This window comes from Rosa chinensis, chromosome 6, assembly GCF_002994745.2.
Source record: "Rosa chinensis cultivar Old Blush chromosome 6, RchiOBHm-V2, whole genome shotgun sequence".
Lineage (NCBI taxonomy): Eukaryota > Viridiplantae > Streptophyta > Magnoliopsida > Rosales > Rosaceae > Rosa > Rosa chinensis.
Window position 1 is genome coordinate 49,148,319 of NC_037093.1, and position 25,666 is coordinate 49,173,984.

Sequence of the window (25,666 nt, forward strand, 5' to 3'; positions counted from 1 at the left end):
GCACCCCGACCATCCCTGACGTCGGTCTCGTATGCTGCTCTGTCTCCCTTAGCTGGAGAATGAACATTTCGGTCCCATCAAGACGACGCCACTTGCCCCCGCCAATGTCACCGGCCGGAACGCAGAGCCCGCCCAGACCCCTAGCACTGCGTCGCTCACCGTCTGTTGCTAGATCACCGCCTCGATCTAAGATGCAGGGAAGACAAGCGACAGCCGCCGGTCCAGCGCTTTGGGGAACTGAGTTGAAATGGAGCGCGCTCATCCACTCAGTCACCAAAACAAAGCAGCACGCCGGCGACTTGAGTCATGCCCGACTTGGCCGAAGACGTTTAACTCTGGGTGCAGACCGAATCTGGGAAAGCAGCATAACCATGGCTTCTTCCCATTGATACGAAACACGATCAGAATAGATCTGAACAGGAGAACTTGCCACAAGTCGAGATGCGAACCACGACCTGATACAGGGCACGGCTGGAGCAGTGCGCGAAAAGACCGACACCGGAACAGTATTCCATCGACGATGGAGAAAGGTATAGAGAGGCCGGAGGCGGCGCTCTCCCAACCCTAACAGAACAAGCCCACTAGGTATTTTCATATCTTAGCATCCATATTCTTTAATTACTAATGATTTGGTTTAAGGGTAAATTGGTTACCAACCTTTTAAATATTCAAGGCCATTGGATATATTATTAATCCAACGGTCTAAAATATTCAAAAAAATGGTTGTATAGCAAACGGCCCAGCACCTTAAAATTTTCCATATGAAGTTTATAACAATAGGCGCCGTTCACCTAAGTGAAGGGTAAAAGCCAAACTCTTTTGATGAACGTGAGAGTGAAGTGTTCTACCACCGGAGCTAACAATTTCTCCCATTTTAGCCCTAGTTTTAAGTCTAAGTTACATATGATCGCGAGATACATAAAATGAAGAAGTACTTCACCAATCCAACGGCTGGGGGTTTTGCAGATCATTAGGTATCATTATGGCATTACTAATTTGAACTTCTCGATCTTTGCTCTTTCTCTAGCCTACAATAACTAAGAACTTCTCCCCTTTACTCATAGCACTTTGAATCGTATCCACAAACTCTGAAACATGTATGATCTTAATCGGGTGAGACAAATATGATAAGATCATATCAAGGAGATGATCTCATAATCTATAACTAGAGGGTTCAACTTGGATGCATTTGATGTGCCATGTGATAGTGAAAGTGACTCACTTGGACTCCTCCAATTAAATCCCCATCACCTTCATCCCTAGTAAGACAAAATTAGGGTATATTATACATGATTGCGAATGTCATGACAATGATCGATCACAACGGCTACTTGGTTTGTTTTTTGTTTGATTCAAAGCATGAATTAGTGTTATATATTGGGTCAAAGGTTTAATCAAATTTGGAGACAGATTAGGGTTTAGGGTACACAACAAATTACAGTGAGACTTATTAAGTTGCATTTTATTGGGCCCGTTTCTGCTCAATGATTGCAAAGTGAGTTTAACTTTTAATTTGCTTGTTACGTAGTAGCCCGTAACAATAAAGATGACAGTCCAGTCCGTGAGGAGGCGCAAGCATTGTCAACTAGGGCTATCAATGGGTCATGTCGGGTTGAGTTCGTGTCAGGCAAAGGTATTTGTCATATCGCATGATATAAACACAAACCCAACCTATTTAATAATTGTGTCAAAAATTTAAACTCAAACCCAACCTATTTTAAACGGGTTACCCATTTCCAACCCGCTTAACCCATTTAATAAATATGTCATGTCGTGTTAGATAAAATGACTCATTTAAGGGTTAACATTGCGACCCATTTAACTAAAAAAATGAATAAATTGATTAAATTCACTAAAAACTCCACAAGACAAAGAATATAAATAATTATATATAATTCATAAATAATTAAATCCAATGATGGTGAAGTAAAATATTTCAAATTGTATCCTATGATCAAATACTCCCAACGTCCAAAATTTCAAGAAGTATAGCATAATCGGGTTATACGGGTTCACTTCGTGTTGCGAGTTGACCTGTGGCCGACCCATTTATTAAATAGGTCATGGCGGGTTGACCCACGGCCGACTAGCTTTGTAATCGTGCTGGTTTCGAGTCGTGTTATCGGATCGTGTCGGAATTGACAGCTCAATTGAACTTTCTGGAAAGCCATGAAAGACCTTCACATTAATCTTTCAGTAAGTTTGCGATGCAAAATTTTCTTAGAACCTCAAAGAGGCTTCCCTACCCTATAATTATGCCTGCATTGCGCGTATGTGAGAACACGCCTCTCATATTGAGGGGACCTTAAGCAATTACCATGGACCAATACCAGGGTGTTTATATTGGTTCGGCCAGGTGAACATTCAGGAATACCACATGGATCAAGTTGACATATATGTGGATAGGGTCCAATCCCAATTTGCAAGCTGTATGAAATTGAAGAATAATTTTGGGAGTACAGTTGTACTGGTTTGAAATTAGGGTTAAGCAAAGGGTGGTCCAGTAGCGGTCCTAAAACTATATCATGGTCCAGATCCTAATGGGGACTTGGGACTTTCTTGTGGTTGAGAAGGGAATGGTGAAGCTCCTAGTGAAATATGTGAAGGACTTCGGTCTGTCCCATGTGAAATCCTCATGGCAAACGAAGTAGAATTTTGTTTATACTCCAAAATCAACTTTGCTTTGATTTTCAGCTGTACAATAATACGTGACCATGTTTAATTATTGTTTAGCGAGTCAATATTGCCAAAAGTTATTGACGGATGACCTGTTCATTACAAAATATCTATTTTATCAACTTGTTGAATTTGGTAATAGAAACTGGTGGAAGGAACTGGAGAATGAGAATGATAGTGATGCTCCAGGGGACGTCAATGCATATTGATGATTTGATAAGCGTTACCACCATGCATCTTATGAACATAGAATTCACAGTATTTTACACGACATTTCAGTGATGCTCAAGTCTCAATAGCAAAAGTCTTCAGCGGGTGGTCATAAACCCATCTATCGTTCACATGCTGTCGACATGATTAAGTGCTTGCAAGATGCACATCGAAGAATATCCACAACACTTTTGAGTGCATTTCAAGTAGCACTGCCGCAACCGCAAAATGCCCTTACGCATACAAACATTACATTTCAAGCCCTAAATTTGTGTGAAGGGCGACCACAGCCTCAGATTTAGGGTTGAGTCCTAGGCATGCCAACAAAGGAACGCCCAAAATTGCTCAGTGTGCTTAAGAGGTGATTTCCTTATATCTTTAATGAATTTTCAAACTTCTCCAGAATCTGAGGCCAAAATAATCAAAAAATTATATATATTTATGTTGTATATATACTTCTTTTTGTACAACGAAAATTGGTGGCGACAGCAATAGCTCAGCCACCACAGGACATTCGTCTATACCGGACTTCCTATGTCTTGCTCCGCAAAATGGCAGACAAAACAAGACGGGAGGGAAAAAAAAAACACACACCCACTTCTATGTATTGTTGCCCCTTATAATGATGAGGACTTTACAATTTGAATGCCACAATGAAAGAATAAACAGAAGGGGCATGGATATAAAACGGCTTAAAAGCAGAAAAAAAAAAAAAAAAAAAAAAAAACAAGATTTACAACAACAAATGCAATCTAATTTGATTTACTGCCTAACTTGTGAAAAAAAAAACTTGAGCTTCCTTAGCCCTACTCGTGTAAAAATTCGAAGGCAGGATTCTCAAGAAGTTCGTCTGCTGGTTTGACATCGGTGAAATCCTTCTCTTGCAGGGAAGTAGAGAGGTCTTCAACCGAGAAAGGGATGCTGTATGAAGAAGCATGTTTTAGTAACCAGTTTTCTTTATAACTAAAACTGGGATGAAAAATTCATTTACAGTAAAACATATAGGAATTCCATCAGCGACAGCATATTAATGATAGAAGGGATCCCAACCTAGAATTATCATCCAACAAAAATGAGTTGCTGACAGCATTGTTAGAGTCCTCCGTCATGAGTATTCTCATACTGGATATTACCTGTAACATATGATAAAAACAGCCACTGCTAAGGACCCAGATTCACTGAACAACTATATGCATCCAATGACTGCAACTAAGGAGGTATCATCCTAATCCATAAACAAACTTACATCTGGAGATACACTTCGGGTATTGTAGTTGTCATCAAAGTAGAGAGTGCATATTCTATAAAGTTGCTGAACACTCAGGATCTGAAGAAACCAAGGCATTGATATGTGTGAGAAAAACAGAGGAAGAGAATTGTGTGGAAAATATGGTGGAGAGAGAGAGACTCACAGGACACAGATCATTGATAATTTCATCATAAGAAATCCTGTACTTCTGATGAATGACCTGTTAATCAACGGGAATTAACATCAACTAATTGGTATATGTATCAGATCTCAAATAACCAAATTGACCCGAGTGCAACACATGATAAATACTATGATATTTTGATAAAAAACATACCAGGAAACCAACAGCTTGTCTTATGTGCTTAAGTTCATCCCAAGATGAGCCTGCATACTGCAATTCAAAGAGATGGAGGAGTCATGAAAGTCAGAAAAACACTAGAGATCTGTGCAGGTGCTTAAGTTAAAGAACGGAAAAAGACCTCTTCTTTGGCTTGGCAACACCATAGCTCCAACTCAGCCAATCCAGATTTGACATATTCCCCATTGCTGAATGTACAGCATTCACGGCGTAGAAGAAGACTGCAAAAGTAAAGCATGATCAGTATAGTTGAACATTATTTCAGCAGGAGTTATACAATTGCCAAGAAGAAAGAAGTAATTACCTATTAAAGAGTTGCACATTAATATATGAGAAAGTCTGAGTGTAGATCTCCTTGACAAGAATAGGAGGCACCTGAAACCCCAATACCACAATCAATTTTATGCTTCAAGACGAAGAAAAGAATAAGACCAAATAAAGAGAGTGGCATCAATTGGTAAAGCATAGTCAAACAAAAGTACTATAAGTTTCTTACAAAATTTTCTTTCAAGGTGCTAAGGAAAGTGCTAAGGCTATCAATAATGCTCTGCCAGTGACTTGCAGGAGAATCTTTACCAAACGACTTCCCAGATCTTAGTACACCCTTTGCTGTTCTTGGTGCCTATACCATTAATGTAGCAACAGAAAGGAAAAAAACCAAAGTTATTAAGAGAAAAGAAAACAAAGCATAGGACAAAGGAACTCAATGAAAACGACAATCTACGATTCAATAGTCAAGAAAAGAGCTTCAAAAGTCAAAGTCGCATAATTCAATCAAATGAATTTATAGATGGTATCACAACCACAGCCCCCTTTGGCAGGATCAACACCTTTATCCCAATCACACAGAGATTATATAGAATTCAGTATACCTGGATACACAAAGAAAGCAATGATGATAATTCCTTTTTCAAATTGTCTCGAAGTATGCCATATATTTTCTCCACATAGGCTGTAAGCTGCTGCTTGAAAAGTAATGCTGGGTACTTAGCCTCCACTTGGCGTACTACATCAAGTGCAGGTGCAGGAAGATTTGCAGAAGAAGGGGATGAGCGAAAACCCTACGATTAGAGAACCATATTAAGGACAAGAGTGACATCTGTGATAAGTTTGTTATAATGCATATCAAGTGTAAAAAGAAAAGAAAAAAAAAAAGGAGAGATAATATAGTGAGAAGATTTTTGATACCATGGTCATCCTCCCAAAGAGAGATGTTGGAGCAGGTGGTTTCCGGTGTGAAGTTGTACCAGCAGCCTTCAGACTTCGTTGGAGCAAGAATAATAATGCCGAAGTATTTGATAACCAGTAAGCCATGTGGTCATTGTTGTCTTGGTTCTGGAATCAATCAAGACATATGACCAATGTTGGTCGGTTAAACATTTTATGATCATTTTTGTCTTTGAATTTTTATCACAAGTACAGATCAAAAACATTGATTCAAGTATCACATTTCAGTTCAGAAATCAATTCCTATAATAACACATAGATTAAGTCAGGTACCTCAATTTCTGAACCAATCATCTGGATGAGACGGTCAAAGACACTAGTTCTTTCAGCCTCAAAAGATTTCCATTGGAGAAGACATTTGTAGATTGTAAAAGCTGCAACAGGTTTTCCCTGACTGAATCCTATGTTTTTCACAACACACTTGATAAGAGCATCAACACTCTCCTGTGAAAAAGTACAAGTCAATGCGTTAATGAAGGGCGCCTACTAAGAAAGAAGGAGTGAGGGAAAAGGCACAGCCAGTGCACAGAGCACGCTCAGGTGCTGAGTCTAGAGGAAGGCAAGACATAGGAAATATGCATTAGTGAAACTTTAACCTCTGACCAGAAAAAAGAAAGACAAGTGAGAAAATAAGGGGGGAGGGGCAAGACAAGATGAAAATATTCTTGTGTTACTAAGAACATACATGTTGCCGTTCAACCATAGATCTCCTCAACTTGCTATCAGCTTCTGTGCCGAACTTCTTCACAGGTGTTGCACTCTGTAATTCCTGAAAAGACAACTCGTTCAACTGCCAGAAAATACAATAAAGCTAAAAGAAGATTGATGGAAATGAAGAAAAGTAAAGGTAAGTTACATTGGCTCCGTCTTCTTCACTAGAGTGGTGACCATTTTCCAACCTCTGCAACAAAATAATAATAATAAATAAATAAATGGCGAGAATGGGAGGAGAGAGAGAGAGAGAGAGAGATAGATAGATAGAGAAAGCACGTGCGGTGTGGGGGAAAGGGATAACCTGAGTTTCCGGAGTTGATGGAATAGGTGGAATACGTGGATGCTCTGATGCCTTTTTAACAGGCGTACTTTGTAAGGATTGCAGACGAAGAGCTTCGTTTTCAGATTCAATGTCAGAAAATTTTTCTTGAATCCTACAAATTAAAGTAACATCAATCACTATGACACAAACTGGGACAGGAAAGGGAGATGCAGAGAGAGCACGAATGCATGACTAGTAGCAAATTAAATGCAAATCTGTAACAAAGCCGAATTACGTTCAAATTGGACCATAAATCAATCCATGTGTCAGCCTATTACAGAAAAGAAGGGTAATGAAAGAACCTTTGCATGGTAGTCTTTAACTGAAGTATTTTTGATTCTGCATCCAAAGCTTGCTTCAACCTTTCCTCACTAATTTTGTTTGCCTCTTCATATTTTTTCTCTGTTTCATCAATTTTCTTTTCAAGTGAGTTCACCAAAGCCTGCAGATATATCAGAGGAGCAACACCTCAGCAAATAGGGATGTGAAGTTAGAATCACATCAACAAAAACAGAAATGGACGAGTTCATTTTCCCAAACTAACTGTACTCTCTCAATAGGGCATCAGATTCACAAAAAGAATAGAATACTCTTCAGCAAATTGTACATTCTATACTTCTGGCCACCTTACCTTGAGCTTTTCATTTTCATTCGTTAGCTGGTCCATCATGGCATGGTCAACAACTGGAACCTCCTGTATTATTGGGACTTTTTCTTCTGCTCTTCTTGCAGCCTCACGTTCCTTCTCAAACATCACCTTAGTTTCTTTAAATTGAACTTGCATCTCTTGCAAAGCAGACTTCAGTTTTTCATTTTCTTGTGTTTTAGCCTCTTCCAAGTCGGCCTAGAAGCAGCAAAATATTAGAAATGGAAAACATCATAGATAAAGTCATAAAGGAAAGCACATTTATTGTCCTTTTGTCCCAATATATGTTGTTTGATTTTCCCAACACAGCATTTTCAAGCTGGATACATTATTCATGACCACAAAACACACGGTGGCAACAAAAATCATTAGCAGATTAGTTGTGCCCCCCCCCCCCCCCCCCCCCCAGTGACACCACCTCCCACAGGAATAAGACTGGGAGGGGGATAAACAGCAGCATTTGGTGCAGTGAACTGAGGTACTATCCATCAGGCCAAATGGTAATGGCCCGGCCTGCGATACCCAGATTTTTTTTTTCTTAATAAATTTATTTTTTCCCTTTTTCCCTGGGCAGCTTTGGTCAACTTTCCCTTCCTGTGACAATAGTTTCTGGAAGGTGAGTTTTGGAAACCTTTGCACAAGTCTTTTGTGGGGGGGGAGGTAAGGAAAGAAAAAACAGGTTTATTCTGATATATCACCAGGAAGGGACACATAGACAATGGAAGCTCAAAGAATAAGGTCTTTCCACTTCACTATTCACTCTTCACCAACACTAAATGTTTATCAACAGATAGCATGCAACAATTTCACATTATCCTTAGTTAAAGAACCTAAATCAAGAACAATAGTAATAATTAAAAATCAAGCAAGACCATTCTGAGTAGTTGCATTTCTAGTATCACAACTTGCAGTAAATTCATAGCCATGCATACCCTCATGCGCTTCTCCAGTTGTAATCTCCATGTCAATTCTTCAACTTGCTTTTCCAATTTATTTTTGGCAGCTTGGAGGGCTCCCGTTTCTCTTGCAGCCTGTATAATTTTACCATAAAGAAATGAGATCATCAAAAGTCAAGTTGCGGAAAGTTAAAAATTGACAAACTCAACAGTTTATCTGCTTTGGAAAGACCACATAATGAAAGAAACAAAACAAGACATTATCACAAAACTTTTGGAGTCGGTAAGATGTTGAACAGAGGTCTAGCATAAGAACAGCTGTGAGAAGAAAATTAAAGGATAAATTTACCATCTTAAGTTTTCGTAGTTCTAAACGAGCAACTCTTCCCCTCCAAGCACACTGTGTGGTGATTGCAGCTTTCTTTGTCCTTGTATAATGCAAACGTGCCAAAAATTTGCGACTGTGGCTCTGCAGTTACCAAAATAATTCGAAATATCTTCAGGAAAATTACATGAAACCAAAATATTTCGATATTGAAGGGCACAATTGGACTACTAAAAGAACCGTTCACAGATAGTTCAAAATTGGTATTGACATTTCAAATAAAAGGTCCACTTGCCAGGGAAAAAAAACAAATTTCAATGATCTATTTTGTCAATGAATTATTATACCTGGATGATAATTGCTGCTCTAGTCTGCCTTCTTAAGCGTAGCTCATTACGAGCAGTCAACCCTCGGATGCCTGTCTGAATAGATACAGCAGAGAAATACAAATCTTGGTAAGCTTTCCTAGCAAAATACATGCGCAGATGCCTTTGGATCATCAGACAGGAAGCTTCTCTCCGCAAACCTTCATAAACATGTCGAGCAAGTTGTCCTACAATTGACACAAACCATGTGACACGACAATTATGAAAAAATCTCAAGGTCTCAGTAGAAGGAAGCACAGTAATATAGCTTTGAAACTCAAGATCTGTAATCTTTAGAAACCTTACCTCTGCAAGCCGACTGAATGCGTATTGCAGAAAGACGAAGTTTGGCATAACTTCTTCGAGCCAAATAAGATCGAACCTTCCTTTGAATGATACTAGCAGATCGTCCTAAGACCTCGGTTCTACGAGTATCCAGTTCTGCCATCTGCCCAGCTCTAAGAAAGACCTTTGTCTTACCAATCTGAAAACATGAACAAGTTAAGATCGATTTGGAAAATTTAAACACAAAATCAATGTATGGCATGTGCAATCAAGTATCAAACTTATCTTAACTAAAGGAACCAATAATGATAACGACTCCATTTAATGGAAACCTATATTCTAGCCCTTCCAGTTAGCAAAATGGCATTATGATCACTGACATGGACTCTAATAAAAATGCAAACAGTGTTTTTTGGTCCATCATCGTACAACGCAATATTGATGACCAACAACTTATTTGCAACTTGACATATCATTTATGTGTTGGAGTCATTAAAAAAAATCATGCTTGTTGGATGCAGTGAAGTGAATGTGTGACCTGCCGACAACCAACTGGTGATCATAACTAGCAGCCAGCCTTCCTTCCTTATGCTGAAGGAGTTATGACACATATGCCATTTTCTAGGCAGAGGAAATACATTTCGGCTAGACAACTATAATAACTTCAATAATAATCAATAATCAGACACATCTTCAGAAAAAAATCCTAAGCCAAGATATACAAAGACATTAAAAAGCTACAAGATTGAACGTAATTTGCACTGAAACTATGTAGCAAAAACTCGAGTGACAGATGAAAACTGTGAGAATAAGTTTTAAGGAAAATTTATCATCAAGAAATCATTACCTGATAGCCTTCTAAGGCCACCTTCTCTAAAAGTCTTTTGCAAGCATTGACCTCATCAGTACTACAACGGAAGAAGATAAGTAGAAGAAAAAGAAGTTAGCACCTCTATTGATATGACACTACATCAATGCATAACAAAGTCCAGCCAAGAAGAAAAGCACCTTCCATCCAAAACTTCAGGTGCAAGAAGGCCAAATCGGTCTACAAATTCAGCAAACGGTTTTCTAGTAGGATATCCAGCACAACTTATCCTGATTGCCTCCATGACACCCTGAATTGAGACCATACATAAGTGCAGGAAATTTAATACAACATGGGAAAAAGAAAAGGGAAAAAAAAGTAATCTGAATATAACACCCTCTTACCCCACACCGTAGTTGTTGCAAAACATTCTTGTTCTCAAAGATTGCAGGTTTAAGAACATTATTGGGTTTTACACAGCGAATATAATGTGGCTCTGTGTGACTGAGAGTTTCAAGCAATTGTTGCAATTGTAGCTGCATCAAGTACAAATGAGGTATCATAACCAACACAAGTAAAGATATAAACCAATTATATACCTTCAAAGAATATTAAAATAATCAGACCTTAAACCGAGAACCGATAGAAGAGAACTTTGACGACTTAGCTGAATCCTCAACTAAAGACAGAAACAAGCCTGAGACAAAGGAACATTTGGAAGCACATAAAAGTGCCTGATGTTCAGCAACCACATAGTCCTTGTTCTTGTCCAGAAACAATTCTGTTTGATAAGTGACCTGGAAATTATATCAAACCTTATTACTAGTTGGGTCTAACTCTTAATAAAGCATACAACAAACTAAAACCAAAAGTACTCATAACACTTGGGCAAACAAAGCATACTTACATCACCAGCATAATGACCAATTGTGAAGTCAGTCCGTGACAATTTTGGTTTACTGAAGCGTTGATGATTCTTGAATGTCTGATATAACTTCTGGGCAAATGTTTCATGAGTCGATCTTGGAAACATACTACAAAAAAACAAGACTCAGTTATCAAACCAGCAAAAATGTCAATCTATCAATGGGTGATTGATTTCCCATGTGTTATAAAAGGTCTGAAGTACTACACTTACCAAGCTTCATCTAGAAGAGCAATTATACCACCAGGTTTCTGAAATCGGATATCAAAACATATAAATTATAACTTTATTAAATAGAATCATCAATAAAATATACACATTTACTATTTTGCAGTATATTCACTCAATTTTCAATTTAGCGAAAAGTAATTTTTTTTTGGCGGTAATGTCTGTTAAACAGTGACACAAATGAAAACAGAATTACCTTGCAACACTGAAAATGGTAAACTGTTGTCAAGAAAATATCATGAAGGAAAATTTATTCAGGACTCCATGCACAATTAGAGAGTACAAACCTTTTCAATTAGATCTAGGATATCTTGATTGTCAACAAAATCAATGTAACTCCAATCAATTTCTTCTTTTGTATATTCTTCTTGCTCCATTTTAAAAACGTGCTGCCAAATAAAAAGATGCAACCAATATAGATGTACTGAAGATATTCCAAGGATACTAGAGAACATAAAAAGCCTCTTCAGTCAAACCTGATTGAAATGTTGCTGAAGCTTCTCATTCGTCAAATTGATACAAAACTGCTCAAAACTGCATCAGAAAAAAGAACCCAGAAAGCAACTCTTTAAACTAGGGTCACATTCTGTAACTCGAATGTCAATTAAACTATATTATGCATCTTAGAACTTCACATAAAGTAGGGCCAAAATCTTGCTCTCATACTGTGGTTTTCCAGTCAACCCATGCTAGCACCAACAAAGTAGGAAGAGTAAATGTAAACTCTAATAACTTTACAATCCTCAATAAGTTTGGGTAGGAAAACATAATGCGTTCACTGGAGCTCAATGGACCAGTATAACCATGAGAAATGACTTTTTTTCTTAGTGACTTTGAACAACTGATGGGAGATGATAGGGCTGCCTCAACTATTTCAGATCTAAAACACGTGCTTTTACTGGGGTGAGGGGAATGTTTAAGCACTTGACAAAAAAAAAATCATAAATGATAAAAACAAAAGGCATACTGTTTAAGCACCTGTTGGTCTTGAAACTCTCAAATCCGTAAATGTCCAGAACACCAATTAAAACCTTTGAGTTGGGGTCTTGCCCAATTGAATTGTTAATCTTGTCTACAAGCCTGCATGAGAGAGAGAGAGAGAGAGAGCAATTAAAGAGCAAGCGAAAGAAAAGGTCCACAGTAATATAGCTTCTATCAAGCTATAATTATATAAAAACTTACCAATCAAACAGCCTGGAGTACACAACTTTGGCCAGAGCATCTCTGCTGACAGCTGCGGCTTCAGGATCCAGCCACTTTGTGATTGTTTCATCACGAGTTACAATTACACGTTTGCAAAGAGAATCTTCCAGTGCCTTCACATCACACCTGAAAATAGGATTGCATTACTTAATGAAGCACATGGAGAGCCAGACTTAAATTAAGAGCATTGTATTCTAATGGGTCAATGAAATAGAATATTTACATTAGAAGCTCAGCAACAGTTCTCAGGTGGAACCAAGATTTTTCATCTTTTGGCATGGACGAGTCCGTTTCCTTTCCCTTTGCAAATTCAATGTTTCCAAGATGCAGAACTGCTGCCACAACTCGAAATATTGCATCCTAAATGCAGTAGAAATAAAAATTAGAATTAACGTTCAGGCTATTTGTGAAGGCTCCTATCACTTGAAGCTACCTCCTATAAAAGTACCTGTTCATCAGTACTTATTCCAACAATATCCATTGCCTTCCGTGTTGCCTTGTACTCTTCAGAATCATCAACCCCATCCAACTCATAGCAATCTGATTGATTTAAATAATGAAATGTTCTTGGGTGTCCCAATTTGTACCTCTGAACATCCTGCAAATAACAGAGAACAAGTTGTAAAGAAAAAAAATGATAATTACATAGAAAAGAGTGTATCTGCTTCTAGATGGACATAATTTGATTGTAAGAGATAGTGGGAGAGAGAGTGAAAAACACTAGAATGCTATTTGACATGTAGCTCAGTAGATGGCTCATATGAATAAGATATTCTAAACATATAGCTTCCATAATCCATACTTTTTTTTGTTTTAAATGTTCCATAATCCATACATGGTCTTAAAAGATTTAGGCAAATGCTACATTGTCCATAGGATTTGGTTGGGTAAAGAATACAAAATTCTAATATCATATCACAATTCTGACCTCCTAAAATCAATGTTGGCTGCTCTGAGGTTTTAATGTGCATGTCATGACAAAAAAATTGAAAATAAAAATATGCATGGGGTGTAATTCATTACAAGAAATGAAATTTTCAATCAAGAGAGGGCATTCAAACTCTTCTCAGTATTTGAATCCATAGTTTAGATCTTTTCTCAAGGCAGACTCAATTAATTAAGAAAAAAAAAAATCAATTCAAATGCCAAGGGATACAGAAACACTAGGACCAAATGTGTAACACGTAGGGTTCCTGACTATTGTAAAGGTAGTCCAGTCATATGAAGCCAAGATTCATTACCTCTGGTGAAGCAGCACAAAGCATGTAGAAACAATGATAATTTCTCTCAGGATTGGACACCTGACAAACACGTGATCTTTCGAGCAGATAAGTTCTTATAGCAGCTCCAGATATTCTCCCCCTCTGATCAAACTGAATCTCCACAAATTTACCAAAACGACTGTAGCAACAGCAAGACACAACACAAAATAAATGCATATCCCAATCAAACATGTAGTATGCAGAAATTAGGGTGTGGAAAGGGAACGTTCTAAATAAAGATCATCCCACCTGGAGTTATTGTTTCTAACAGTTTTTGCATTACCAAATGCTTCCAAAACAGGATTGGACTGAAAATCAAAGAAAACCAAAATGAGTTCATGTCATATGGATAAACTTCAAAATTATAAAGAAAAAAGTTGTCGACCAATAAACATGATAAAATATGACAAGCTTTCTGGTTTCTCATCTAAGTTTGCCACACAAACTGAGGTTCAATCCTTCGTACCTCCAGGACTTGCTGCTCAACAGTCCTCCCTTCAGCAACAGCTCTCCCTCCCATGTAAGCAAGATACCGCATAAGCAATTTGGTGCTTTCTGTTTTACCAGCTCCACTCTCACCACTAACCAATATCGCCTGACTTACTCCGTCATTAATCATCAGTCTGTAACCAAAATGAATGGAATTTTACTTCAATGTGCAAGAAGAGAGAACCAGAGACCATATAGACAAGCTACAATGAGATATGACAGCATACCTATATGCAGCATCAGCAACAGCAAAGGGGTGTGGACTCAGCTCACCAAAGGCTGCCCCTTTATATTGTGCCATCATATGGCTATCATAAAGATGAGGTAGTCTCATGAAAGGGTTCACAGCGATCAAAATGTTCCCTGTGTAAGTCTGGAAGCCCACTCAGTATGTCAGACAATTACCCTTCACATAATAAAACAAGTGAAAGGAACTTCACACGCCTGTGCATCACAAACATGCAGGATATACCTTATCGCTCCCTCCCCACTAGCAAAACTAGATGGAATATATACAGGAAAAATATTTAAATAGAAGAAATTTTTTGTTTATGCATACTTACATATATTTCGTTTATATCATATCTTGATCTTAGATTATCTAGAACTCCTGGTTCATGCAAATAAGCTAACTTTGTCATATCATCCACTCCACATGGTGGAGCTTCAGGATCTTTGGGATAGGCATTGGAAGTTTTAACAACAACCTGCAATTTCACATGAAAAAAATGGGATTAGTGAGGAATGAAAAGTCGGCAGTTATATCAAGTATACAATTGCAAAGATGACTCAAAGCAAATAACTGTGCACCACATTCAGCATAGAACATAAGTAATTGAAATTGGCATGCACAACATAGTAGTATAATTCATAATGCACTTACCGTCTTCCCTGAAGTGCAGAGAACCTTGATCTCTTCACCTTTAACCTCCACGATTTCACCATCTAGCCATGCTTCTTCAGAATCCTCCACCCAAACAAGAGATCCAACCACAGGACTTACAGTAGCAGCCTACCAAGCAAAGAGTGTCAACAGTTAACATATAAAATTGAATTGTTTTGTTTGTTGCAGACTTGCAGTTGTATTAAGTGAGTTATCATAGTTAGAAGTAAAAAGCATTCAGTGAACATTTAAAGACAACCAAGAATTAGTGCCCCTGGCAATAGCAAAGCTAAAACACTCTCTGTTTTCAATACCAAGAAATTTTACTGAACTAAGCAGAAGAATCAGCATATGCACACTAGCAAATACAAAATGCCAATCCCAAATCGTAAGGAAATGTAAACAAATCCGACATCCCATTGCATTAATTAACAAAAAGCCCTTAAACCCTCATACGGGAAAGGAGTATACAAGGTTTATATCAAGTCAATAGTAAATAAGCTAGAAAAATTGAGAATGTGGAACTTAATAAGCTAGATTTTCAGCATAGCATAAGCCGTGGCCTTGAACGCTCAAAGTTCGAACTGAATCAAAAATTCAATGGCATAAAAAGCCACCATTCCATTAAGTTCGAATACGGGCATCCAATTCCACTGCCATCACAAACTTGGATGTGGTCATGAATCTGCAGCATTACCAATCGCCATTTCAGCCTAGGGAAGCTGAACCATTCAACCCATGAGTCAAGCCCCCAAACAAATATCCCAAAAGTACTAATCACATTGAGTTATAACCTCTCATTTCTAAAAACTCTAGTCCTAAACTAGATCAAATCTCTCTTCTGCTTGATCCCAAACACAGATCAGTCCACCAACAACATAAACACCATTGGCAAGGTAATCATCAAGAACTCACATTCACAAACAAGTTCCATACTTTTTATGACAACCCAGAACTTGAAACAAATCAAAAACACAACAAAAAACACATGACAAAAAAAATACCATTCACGCCGAGAACTGATCGGATCAGAGACACAGCTTTGCTTCTGGATCTACTCCAATAACAACCATTCAAACCCAGCACCAAAACCCTTCAAAGCTTCAAACTTTGCCCCTCCAAGGCTCCAATCTTTACCTGGTCTATTCCCCCCAAACCAATCCAAAAACCAATAAAATGGGAAAGAATAAAAAAACAATGAATTGATTTGAGAGAAATGAGAAGCTTAAACCCTTCAACAGGTCCAAAATAACTTGAACAAGAGATTAAGCCACCCCCACAAGATGCTGTTCTTTTGTTTTGTTTCCTTAGTTGCTTTGTTTTACTGCTTCTCCTCTATCCAGCCTTGCTTGCTTGGACTTTGGTCTTATTTTTCTTTTCGGGTCTAAATTCCAAGCCTTTATTACCCTAAATTGTTTCATATTTGGAATTTAATTAACAAAAATTAAACGCCTAATCCATGGCTTCGTTTCCGGAAATGCCCTCGGATCTCGAGGGTAATAACGGAATCTCTGGCAGTTGGCTCCAAAGACACGGTCTTTTCTTTTGTTCGCTGTCCCAAGTCTTCAGGGACCTTAAATTCTCGAACTTGGGAGGGCGGTAAAACTCCAAGACCTTCACTTTGAAGTACGGTTTACAAAAAAATGTCAACTTGTTTCTTGTTCCTTTTCTTTCCAGTTGTTAAAGGTCTTCTTCTTGTAAAGTTATTTTTTTCTGTCCCACTTTCTTTTCTTTTTTTTAATTTGATTTTAGAAAAAATAAAAATTGAAATTCTAATAATTGTTTTAGTCTTTACTACCCATTGGAAGCATTGTACATTTTACTATGAAACTAGCACATATTATAAACATAAATGGCCCCAAAAAGAAAAAACACTGAATATGAACAATCTTGAATTTGTTGTGTAGTACAAAAAAAAAATTCCAAAGTTTGTTTGGCATTGGCAACATTGAAAATGCCAATTCGTTCTTTGATACTCTTTAACTTTCACAAGTTACAAACTCTTTGTTATAATAATAATTTTATGTAAAAACAAATATATGGCTGCACATCATTGTTTATGAGAACTTTCAATATAGAGAATTCATGTTCAACTATTATGCACTATCAAATGTGTTGTTCACAAATTATCCATTAATGGAAGAAGACAAAATATGCTATGTGCAAGTCATTGTTCAATACACGATATCCATATCGAGTTGGTAATCATACAATAATCACTGTAAGGTAAAAACCCTCAATCAATCGTTAACCATGAGTAATTTGGTGTTTTCATTATTGCTTGATGGCACTATCTCAACTTAACATGGTAATTACCCTTTACATACAAGATTCTATGTCCTTAATTAGGTCCAAGGAAGGAATCCCAAAAGTCTTCAATGTGACGTGCATCAGTGTAAATGCAAAAATGCAATCCAATTTTTTTAGTGATAAATTATTGCGTCTAAAATTGTATAAACGTGACCATTGAAAAATTCACAAGGCTACCTTCGTAATAACATCCCAGCTTCCTGGGCAGTTATGGAAATACACAAATATACCTAAGCTAAACACGTCATCCAAGAGTATATACGGAGGAATAATATCCGCTAATAAAAAAGCACATGGTAAAATGGTAAAAGAAGGAGGCCAATAAGAAGGGGCCACGTAGACCATCGAATTTAGGATGTCGGAATCAACCACGCTCACTTCGGTTTATTCCGTTAACCCACCGTGTCCACACACATTACGAACTCTCTACACAACTAGAGCGCGTGAGGAACAAGACCGTGTATTTGAAGTTGAAGTATTGAGGCAAGTCATCTGCACGTTCTTCCGCGCGTGTCGGCCCCAATCTGTTTAGTTTTGTACGTGCAAAGCGACTCATTGTCTACCTAATGGGGTCAATCAAGTTGACGGTGGAGATCCCAGGAGAAATAATGCGGTGCAATTAAGGCCGTTGATGGGGACGCGGTACCCCAAAAGTGCAATCCACCGCCATGACTCACGGGGCTCAAATTGGAGATTTGCAATCATATAAAAGAAGCTGTCACATTTATGCTTTTTCAATTAACAAAACAAAAAAAACTAATTATGTGGTGATTAACACCAAATTGGGGTAATTAAGGTCGTAATCTTAAAACTATAATGATGACAAAAATGCCCGCGACAGCATGAATGCATGATTATTATAACTTGTAGCGCAATTTGAGTAGGAATGAACAAAGCGTTTACCTGCTTAAAACACCAACATGCACGTTCTCTAATTGAAAAGGCCAAACCACTTGAACAACAATATGCAAAAATAACGAGTCATTGTGTATCAAAAACGTACTCTTGACTTTCTCACGTGAGTTGATAAATAAAGACGGGGGATTCGAAAGTTGAAGCTCGGTACTGTTCTGGGAGAGTTAGGGAAGAGCAGCGCTAACCCTTTTCCAGGATATTACGGGGAAAAGATGAGAGAGGGATTATTAACAGGACTAAACTCTAGGGAATTTGTTACACCTTGTTGAAGAGCGACTAGGGGGCTGGCTTGTAGTCCGGCAGATAGGACTCTAGGATCAGACGTGATTGGGAAGGTGATGTTGTCTCGACAACCAGATATGTGTATTTCCACCTCTTGTCTACGTCTTTGAACATCTCAGCGAATACTTTCCCAGCTCCGTGCGGCCCACGGACATAGAAATTGACCTACATTCAATTGGGCATACAAACCAGAAATTAGCATTCTAGTCCAAAGATAGCAGTTCAGGATAGACAGATTTTGGACAATTACAAAACTCAAAATGACAAATGACAAACACAACATGCTAGAAAAGGAAGTCACCTCTACGTGCTCTAAACCATCTTCATCAGTCCACATTCTGTTTGGAATGCGTTGTCGAGCAGCACGATTTCTACTTTCTTGACCATATCCTGTAATAGGGTATCCAACCCTCATTCTAACCTAATGAAACACAATCAAAGTAACAAAATATGAGATACTGTATTGCCACAATAATATATATGCTGCAACATTGATTTGACTTGGCCATCCCACCAATCATGTTTTCCAATGCCATGATAGTACTGTATAAAAACTTAAGTGGAATTCTCACCAAAGCAGAATTCACTTCATTTATACGTTGATTATGTCTTTTAAGTATGTAGCTCATATATTAAATACTATTAGATTTAACACTAGATGAGTGCTTATTTAACTAGTGGCACCTTTTGCTTCAACTGGGAGTAAACTTTAAGTCCTTAAATGCTACTTTTTGCTTTTTAGGCTTCTGCCTACCCACACAATGCACAAATTATGCAAGTAATGTCTAAAAGGAAACTGAAAATCCATCAGAAAACACAAGGCACCAGAGACCAGCACACATACGTGCAAACCCCTTTTAGGAAATCATCTTAAATCCTAAAAGATATGTTGTTCATGAAATTTGGAGGACAAAAAGATTTACCAACCTGAGCATCATCTTGAATCCGTTTAAGCGCCTTGTTAAAGATTTTGTACCTGTGAATGATCATGTTGTCAAATTACAGTGATAATTAAGAACAATGAACAGCATTTATAACCATGACAATTATTTTAACTAGGAAATTTAAATAAGATATGTTGTTCCACTTACTCTTTTGGTTCAAAAATAAGCTCCTTAAAAACGGCATATGCTGCCAAGCCAGCAATTCCAAACCCGATAAGAATGACAACACTATAGGATGCCCCCTCAACAAATGTCAGTGGCTTCTGAGGGATATTGTACGTAGGAGCATCATCAAAAGGCTCCTCCACAGTGGATATGTCTTTCTTAGTCTGCAAGGGGAAATAGTTGAGAAATTAAGACCGTAGAAGTTTAAACGTTATCAAGAGAGAATAGCAATTTCATGCGCAGAGCAAGAGATTGTTATTTTGAGGAGCTGATACAACTATCTTAATGTTTACACATTCACACGGAATCTTAGAATCCCAAGCAGGAAGATGGTTTTAAAACTTTGATCTGAAGAAATGACAAGAATTACCCTGTTTTCCTCACATTGATAATGACACGTGTTTAACATATTTCAACCAGATTTCTATGGTACCATTCAGCATATGATTGATCAAGCACATGAACATAGATCAATAACAGATGATGTTTGCATGGCTTAATGATGCATCTACAAATATGAAGACAGAATAGAATGGACATGTAACTTTTAGAAATTTGATTCAGACTCTAACCTCAGATCGATTTCTTCGCGGATTCTGTGAAGCTTCTGAAGACATGGTTCTACTAAAGCGAGGAACAACATTGTTTGCTCCATAGTTTCTCGTAAGTTGTAATGGAGCCCACTTAGTATTGATTAATTCTCTAGTAAAATTCCTTCCAGACAGAACCGAAATTTCTGCCAAACATGATTTCATCAAAATAAGATACAAATAATAAACCAATCAATGATGCAAATGCCTACTTTCCTAATTGCTCAGTTCATCTCATTGATTGATTTCCAAACCACCAACGCATGTTCAGACCCTTCAAAAGTTGAACTTATCACCTTTCTTTATCAAAGCCCTATGTTAAGACACATTCAATTTTAGAAAGTCAATCTGCTAGCATAAATGTCAGTTTAAGAGAGTGTGAAAGAGATGTGAACATCCTAAACTACAGATAGAAACTAACAAGTCATCAAGATTCAAACTATCAATGTCAGTTCAATGTTTTGGAGGCACAACAAATGATCCCTGTAATTATATAAGATGGTTTGGTTTAAGAAAAAGCCACTAAACTCCATTAAATTCTATCACATCCCGCAATTCTATGAAAACTGGACCTATGAGGAAAGAAAAACCATCCTGCAGAAGGTAGATAGTCCGAATCCCCCCACCACCACACATTTCCTAATTCATTCAAATCGTTGCAGTATCAACATTCAACTACAAAAACTCCATAAAAGAAGCGACAACAAACTGTTTGATATTAAAGAAAAGAAGAAGCTGGTTTTAATAGGATAAGCAATAAACAAAAACAGAGTACGTGATAGGAATCACTAACCATCAGTTCCAACTATGCGCTGCAGAATCAAAAAACAAAAATCAGCTTACAATGTGCAAAAGCAAGAGGTTAGTGAAAACCAATATATCACAAATTACCTCACCCTGGTCAAATGACTTGAGTGAGCAGTAGACTGCCTTGCAACACCAGACTGCACCATTCCCAGTAGCTGCATCATTGCCAACACCAACTCCACAGTTCACAAAGTTGAAGCCTTTAAAAAGCTAGAAACACTAGTGAAGCAGAAATCATAGATACCTGATCTGAAGTTGCCTTCTGGGTGTGGAAGGCCCTTGAAATCTTTGGCAAAACCCCAACTAAATCTGATTGCTTTCTCCTCCATAGCTGCAGAGCACACTTGTATGAACCTGAGAATCAAAAAGAAGCATTGCATCTGCTGAGTCAACAAAACCCTTTCAACATTCAAAAAAAGTCAAAACCCTTTGAGGGATCGGAAAAGATGGAAACATACCCATGATTGTTCGGTGTGGGTGGGGAGGGTTGAGAGTCTAGGTTTTGTTATTCAATCCTCCTCTAAAACCCTTAAACTGGAGCTTCGGTGGGGGTTGCTATGGAATATGGATCATGGTCTCGGGTCGGTTTTAATTCGTTTGGCACTTATATGGGCCTTGGTTACATCAAAACTTGATGGGCCTTCATAGTGGCTTGTGCTTGTGGAAGTTCTCTCTCTCTCCCCCCTTTTTTTTTCGGTTTCAATCTCTAAATTCGATGACCTTCTTTGATCGTTTAATTTTTACTTTTAGGGTCGAAGTCACCAAAACTGTATTTGCTTTTCAGAATTCAATATTTGGTAGAAAGTACTGAAGTATAATATACATATATATATATATATATATACTTATTTCGTATTGTGATTTTCTAGCTTCCCATGGCATCTACGCATCAAATTTTGAAGATGCAAACATAATTTCTTTTGTTGCAAGTAGTGAGCATTACCTTTCAAAAAAAAAAAAGTAGTGAGTATTTATGAACATCTAGGTGGTTTTGTGAAAAATTACATCGATGCAATATTATCACATTAATGAAGTGATCGATTATATTATTGTATAGTAAATCGATATATGTCCATCTGTATAGTGTTTTATAATTAATTGAAACAAGCTCTGTTAGGATCATCGGAAACTACAGCACATGTTAGAAAATTAATCCCCCGCCATGCAAGTACTAATAGTAGAGATAAAAAGAGAAATAAGCAAGCCAATAAAGACACTAAAATTTAACGAGGTTTGCCCAATATCTTTGCCTACGTTTTCGGAGAGTTCCACTTCCACTAATGAGAGAACTACACAACTATAAGGTTATACCACTCAAGTTTATGCCAAACTCAAGCCATTTGTAGCCAATTGGATACCCTTTATACACCCTCCCTCAACCCAAGACTGCCTCTATATACCCTCCCTCAACCCAAGATCTATATATACATGCTCTTGAACACAACTCCCCCTGCCTCTATACACGAAGACTCTTGAAATTGATGTATGTTTCTTGTGATCGCTCTTACCTCCAAATGGTTGATAGACACATCCTTTTATAGTCAGGGATTGAAGACTCTAGAGGCCTTAATTAGTGTGCTCACGTGCACCACAATCTGATCACATGCTTCCGTTATGAATCTTCCATGTTCATGAGTCTTCCAATAAACTTTTGTTCAAGGAATGTGTAGGGACCTTTCTATATCTTTTTTTTTTTTTTTTTTTTTATGTGAGTTACATCCCCACCTTTCTATATCAACTTGATGGGTGAACCGATAAGCTTCCACATTAACTCTTTAGGAAGAGTAGAACCATCATGAATTTAACCAGACATTTATTCCAAATGCATGAATTTGACTATGCATTTACGTTAAATGCATGCACTTGACTATGCATCAATTTTTCATGCATAAATTGTCATTATGAATGCACAAATCATCAATTCCATGCATTCATGTTATACAAAATATCTCCACTAAGGAGGGATATGAACTAAACCTAACATCACGTTTATATATACTTTGGCTCTTTCTTCATATTAAAGTTCTATGGGATTCTCTACACATTTGATCTGCTAACAAACCCATTTCAACCCTGTGGTAGTGGTCTACAACTCATACAGAAGGTCGGACCAGCTTTTTCTCTCAGAAGACTGAAGTCACTGAAGCCTTACCATTTTAAGCAAACTCAACACAAAAAATCACATAAAATTTTCGATACCGAGTTTGACCAAATTTACAAGAGCAATACATTAATCATATCAATATTTTTCAAATTTATCTTGTATTAAAACTCATCCTACTCCTCCTCCTCCAACGTCTCTCTCTAGCTTAGCCCGAGTTTGTTTCAGAATGGCGAACAATAGCAAATAGCATGGTATTCAAGAACCAGTTCCAAGAGGTTTGCCACACTATGAAAATTGACCCACCTCTCTACGTAAGTACGTAATTACATCGGAACTCCAACACATAGCCGCTCCTCGGCCAAGGCAACCAAGGCAATCGCCTTAGACCTCAAGCTTTGGGAGACCTCGTATCATATTTTTCTGTAAGATAAGAGTTTAGGCTTCTTAAGATTGACTAACCTATTTTATTATCCTAATTTGAGATAAGATTTTATAAAACCTTCACATAGTCAGATTATCTAAAGAAACTCAATGCTTTAGTTTAACAAAGCTCAATATTTTTGCCTTTTGTTAGCTGTAGGGAATAGAACATGGAAAAAAAAATGAACAACCTTCTCTTCATATTATCCATTTAGTCAAAAAGTGTGAATTTGGCTCACGAACTACTTGAAATTTCTCATCAATTCTGCTCTAGTCTTTGCCTATCTATTGTCTCTCAATCGATAAAATTGTTTTCTTTTCCAATTTCTAGATTTGAAACACAATGGATTGATCTCTTATGAAGAGCTAAGAATGGTTTTCTAATATTTCGCCTTAGGCCTTGTTTCATATCAAGACGACCCTGCTCTAACAATGTCGTGGCAGCCCCTTGTTAAGATCAACCGTAATAGTCATCAACAAAACTGAATACCACTATGTGCAACATGGCAAGTTCATCAATCGCAAGGCAGCGGTGCAATCCGCCGCTCAAGTTGCTCTAACGGAGCTAGCCAAGGACCTCCCGTGGATCAGAGACCTAATTAATCGAGTAGGTAATTTATGGGTGAATATTAAGAAGGTAAATGATTATATATGTGTGTCTCTTGCGTGTCAAACAGTATAAAATAAATGATATTCTATTTAAACATCTCTATTTAGTATTTGCACCTCTTTTAAAATTTAGACTACAACTTTTAGTTTCTTTTTATTTTTCTCTCTATATCTACCCTTCCTCTCTTCCACTGGTAGACCCACCTTGTAACAGGTGGGGGCTAAAGCGCCCACTCATTTATTATTTCTGTTATAGTCTACGGGTTAGCTGATAAAAAATTTACATATTCTTTTTTAATGATAACCTAAAAATTTATTGAACTGGGGACAATGAGTACAACCGTAAATGATGTTCATCCAGTATTGAAATACACAATTTTAAATTTATTTTTACAATTGAAATATAAACTTTACATTTTCAAACCTAATATAAAAAACATTATAACACTTCATCCGTCATCTCGACTAGAACTTTGCAATGTAGTCTTCAAAAATCTCCCAACTACTAGTGCCTTGCATGTTGTGATTCCTTATAAAATTGTAAAGTACCTACATAAACTTATTTCAAAGGTAAAACTCTATTAGAATTTACATATATAATATATCTGAAATATATTATCTAAATTATAGGTATATTAATTGTCAATACTATAGTTTATGAACAGAAACAATACAACTAATTTAAAACTACAAAAACAATCATCTAAATCAAAGGTATGACATATTAAAGCAATATAAGTATCAGGTAATTAGAAACAACGATTCTATTTTGAAGGAATGAAACTAACTTTGGTACCAGATTCATAGGTTGAAATTTCTAATTACTAAAAATTCATCCAATTCAACCTTTACACAAAATCAAGAGATTAACAAAGATATTATACTAAATAAATATGATGAATAAGTAATTTAAATTACGAATATGATATATGTGGCTATGTGAAAGAAAGTCTCTAATCCATAAGAAAATTATGAAACAAAACCACATGAATAGGTCGTTTGAATTCATCATTTGAAATCATGCGCAACTTTGTGAAATCATGCGCAATTTTTGAATGCAGGATATTGTCTCCCTGTTTAGTTGTTTAGCTGTTTGGTATGTACTATGTAGGCTGTTCATTAGGTATTTAATTCAGATTTAGGTAGTAGTTTATTAGGCAATGGTTGTTCAAGGGTTAATGTGAAAAAGTACTAAACTTCGCATCGGTCAAGTGAGTACTCTTTAACTTTTCTTGACATTAGTTGTTAGTTGTTTTAGGCATTCGCCCGACCTTTCTTCAGACTTGAATTTTTCTTTGCGATGTTTACAAAATTTATCATTTTAACATTGAGGACAATGTTGGTTTTAAGTGTGGGGGTGAGGGTTAGGGTATCCTATTAAAAAAAAAAATTGTTTCTTTGTTTGTTAGTGTTGCTGAAAATAAGTTGTGCCTAATATCTTTCCAA

The 25,666-nt window shown here is 37.2% G+C and overlaps 2 protein-coding genes across 4 annotated transcripts; both read right to left on the reverse strand.

Moving 5' to 3' along the window:
* Window positions 1–3,293: 3,293 nt before the first annotated feature.
* On the reverse strand, window positions 3,294–16,458 carry LOC112170156 (myosin-6). 2 transcript variants are annotated; one of them, XM_040508289.1, is made up of 39 exons: window positions 16,079–16,458; window positions 15,075–15,203; window positions 14,755–14,898; window positions 14,419–14,564; window positions 14,169–14,325; window positions 13,952–14,010; window positions 13,682–13,841; window positions 12,889–13,038; window positions 12,664–12,800; window positions 12,420–12,566; window positions 12,216–12,317; window positions 11,714–11,771; window positions 11,525–11,626; window positions 11,223–11,260; window positions 10,992–11,118; window positions 10,711–10,881; window positions 10,489–10,620; window positions 10,285–10,394; window positions 10,124–10,184; window positions 9,298–9,475; window positions 8,974–9,179; window positions 8,651–8,770; window positions 8,338–8,436; window positions 7,391–7,603; window positions 7,062–7,201; window positions 6,739–6,871; window positions 6,580–6,624; window positions 6,409–6,483; window positions 5,997–6,167; window positions 5,685–5,831; window positions 5,369–5,557; window positions 4,993–5,118; window positions 4,801–4,871; window positions 4,618–4,717; window positions 4,473–4,529; window positions 4,299–4,355; window positions 4,133–4,213; window positions 3,937–4,019; window positions 3,294–3,807 (listed from the first exon to the last, which is right to left on the reverse strand). In XM_040508289.1, the coding sequence occupies exons 1-39, from the start codon at window positions 16,079–16,081 to the stop codon at window positions 3,693–3,695; spliced, it is 4,539 nt and encodes a 1,512-aa protein (XP_040364223.1). In that variant the 5' UTR covers window positions 16,082–16,458; the 3' UTR covers window positions 3,294–3,692. The 2 variants fall into 2 exon arrangements, with proteins under 2 accessions (XP_040364223.1, XP_024163103.1); XM_024307335.2 differs by having other exon boundaries at window positions 6,409–6,492.
* A 1,830-nt stretch (window positions 16,459–18,288) lies between these two features.
* LOC112169052 (probable mitochondrial import inner membrane translocase subunit TIM21) lies at window positions 18,289–21,692 on the reverse strand. Of its 2 annotated transcripts, none has more exons than XM_024305994.2 (9): window positions 21,546–21,692; window positions 21,332–21,441; window positions 21,177–21,242; window positions 21,074–21,092; window positions 20,263–20,426; window positions 19,673–19,854; window positions 19,509–19,557; window positions 18,883–19,002; window positions 18,289–18,746 (listed from the first exon to the last, which is right to left on the reverse strand). In XM_024305994.2, exons 1-9 carry the CDS (start codon window positions 21,547–21,549, stop codon window positions 18,576–18,578), a joined length of 885 nt encoding a protein of 294 aa, XP_024161762.1. In that variant the 5' UTR covers window positions 21,550–21,692; the 3' UTR covers window positions 18,289–18,575. The 2 variants fall into 2 exon arrangements, with proteins under 2 accessions (XP_024161762.1, XP_024161763.1); XM_024305995.2 differs by having other exon boundaries at window positions 21,172–21,242.
* Window positions 21,693–25,666: the final 3,974 nt, after the last annotated feature.

Bases quoted from the DNA above. Each gene is read 5' to 3' on its own strand.
- LOC112170156 (XM_024307335.2), bottom strand. The intron at 14,326-14,418 runs GTATGCTGTCAT...TTTTGGTTACAG, and splicing joins GTTGCTGATGCTGCATATAG to ACTGATGATTAATGACGGAG. The intron at 6,625-6,738 runs GTTATCCCTTTC...ATTTTGTTGCAG, and splicing joins CATCAACTCCGGAAACTCAG to AGGTTGGAAAATGGTCACCA.
- LOC112169052 (XM_024305994.2), bottom strand. The intron at 19,558-19,672 runs GTAAGTGGAACA...GATCATTCACAG, and splicing joins CTTATTTTTGAACCAAAAGA to GTACAAAATCTTTAACAAGG. The intron at 18,747-18,882 runs GTGACTTCCTTT...AATTGAATGTAG, and splicing joins ATGGTTTAGAGCACGTAGAG to GTCAATTTCTATGTCCGTGG.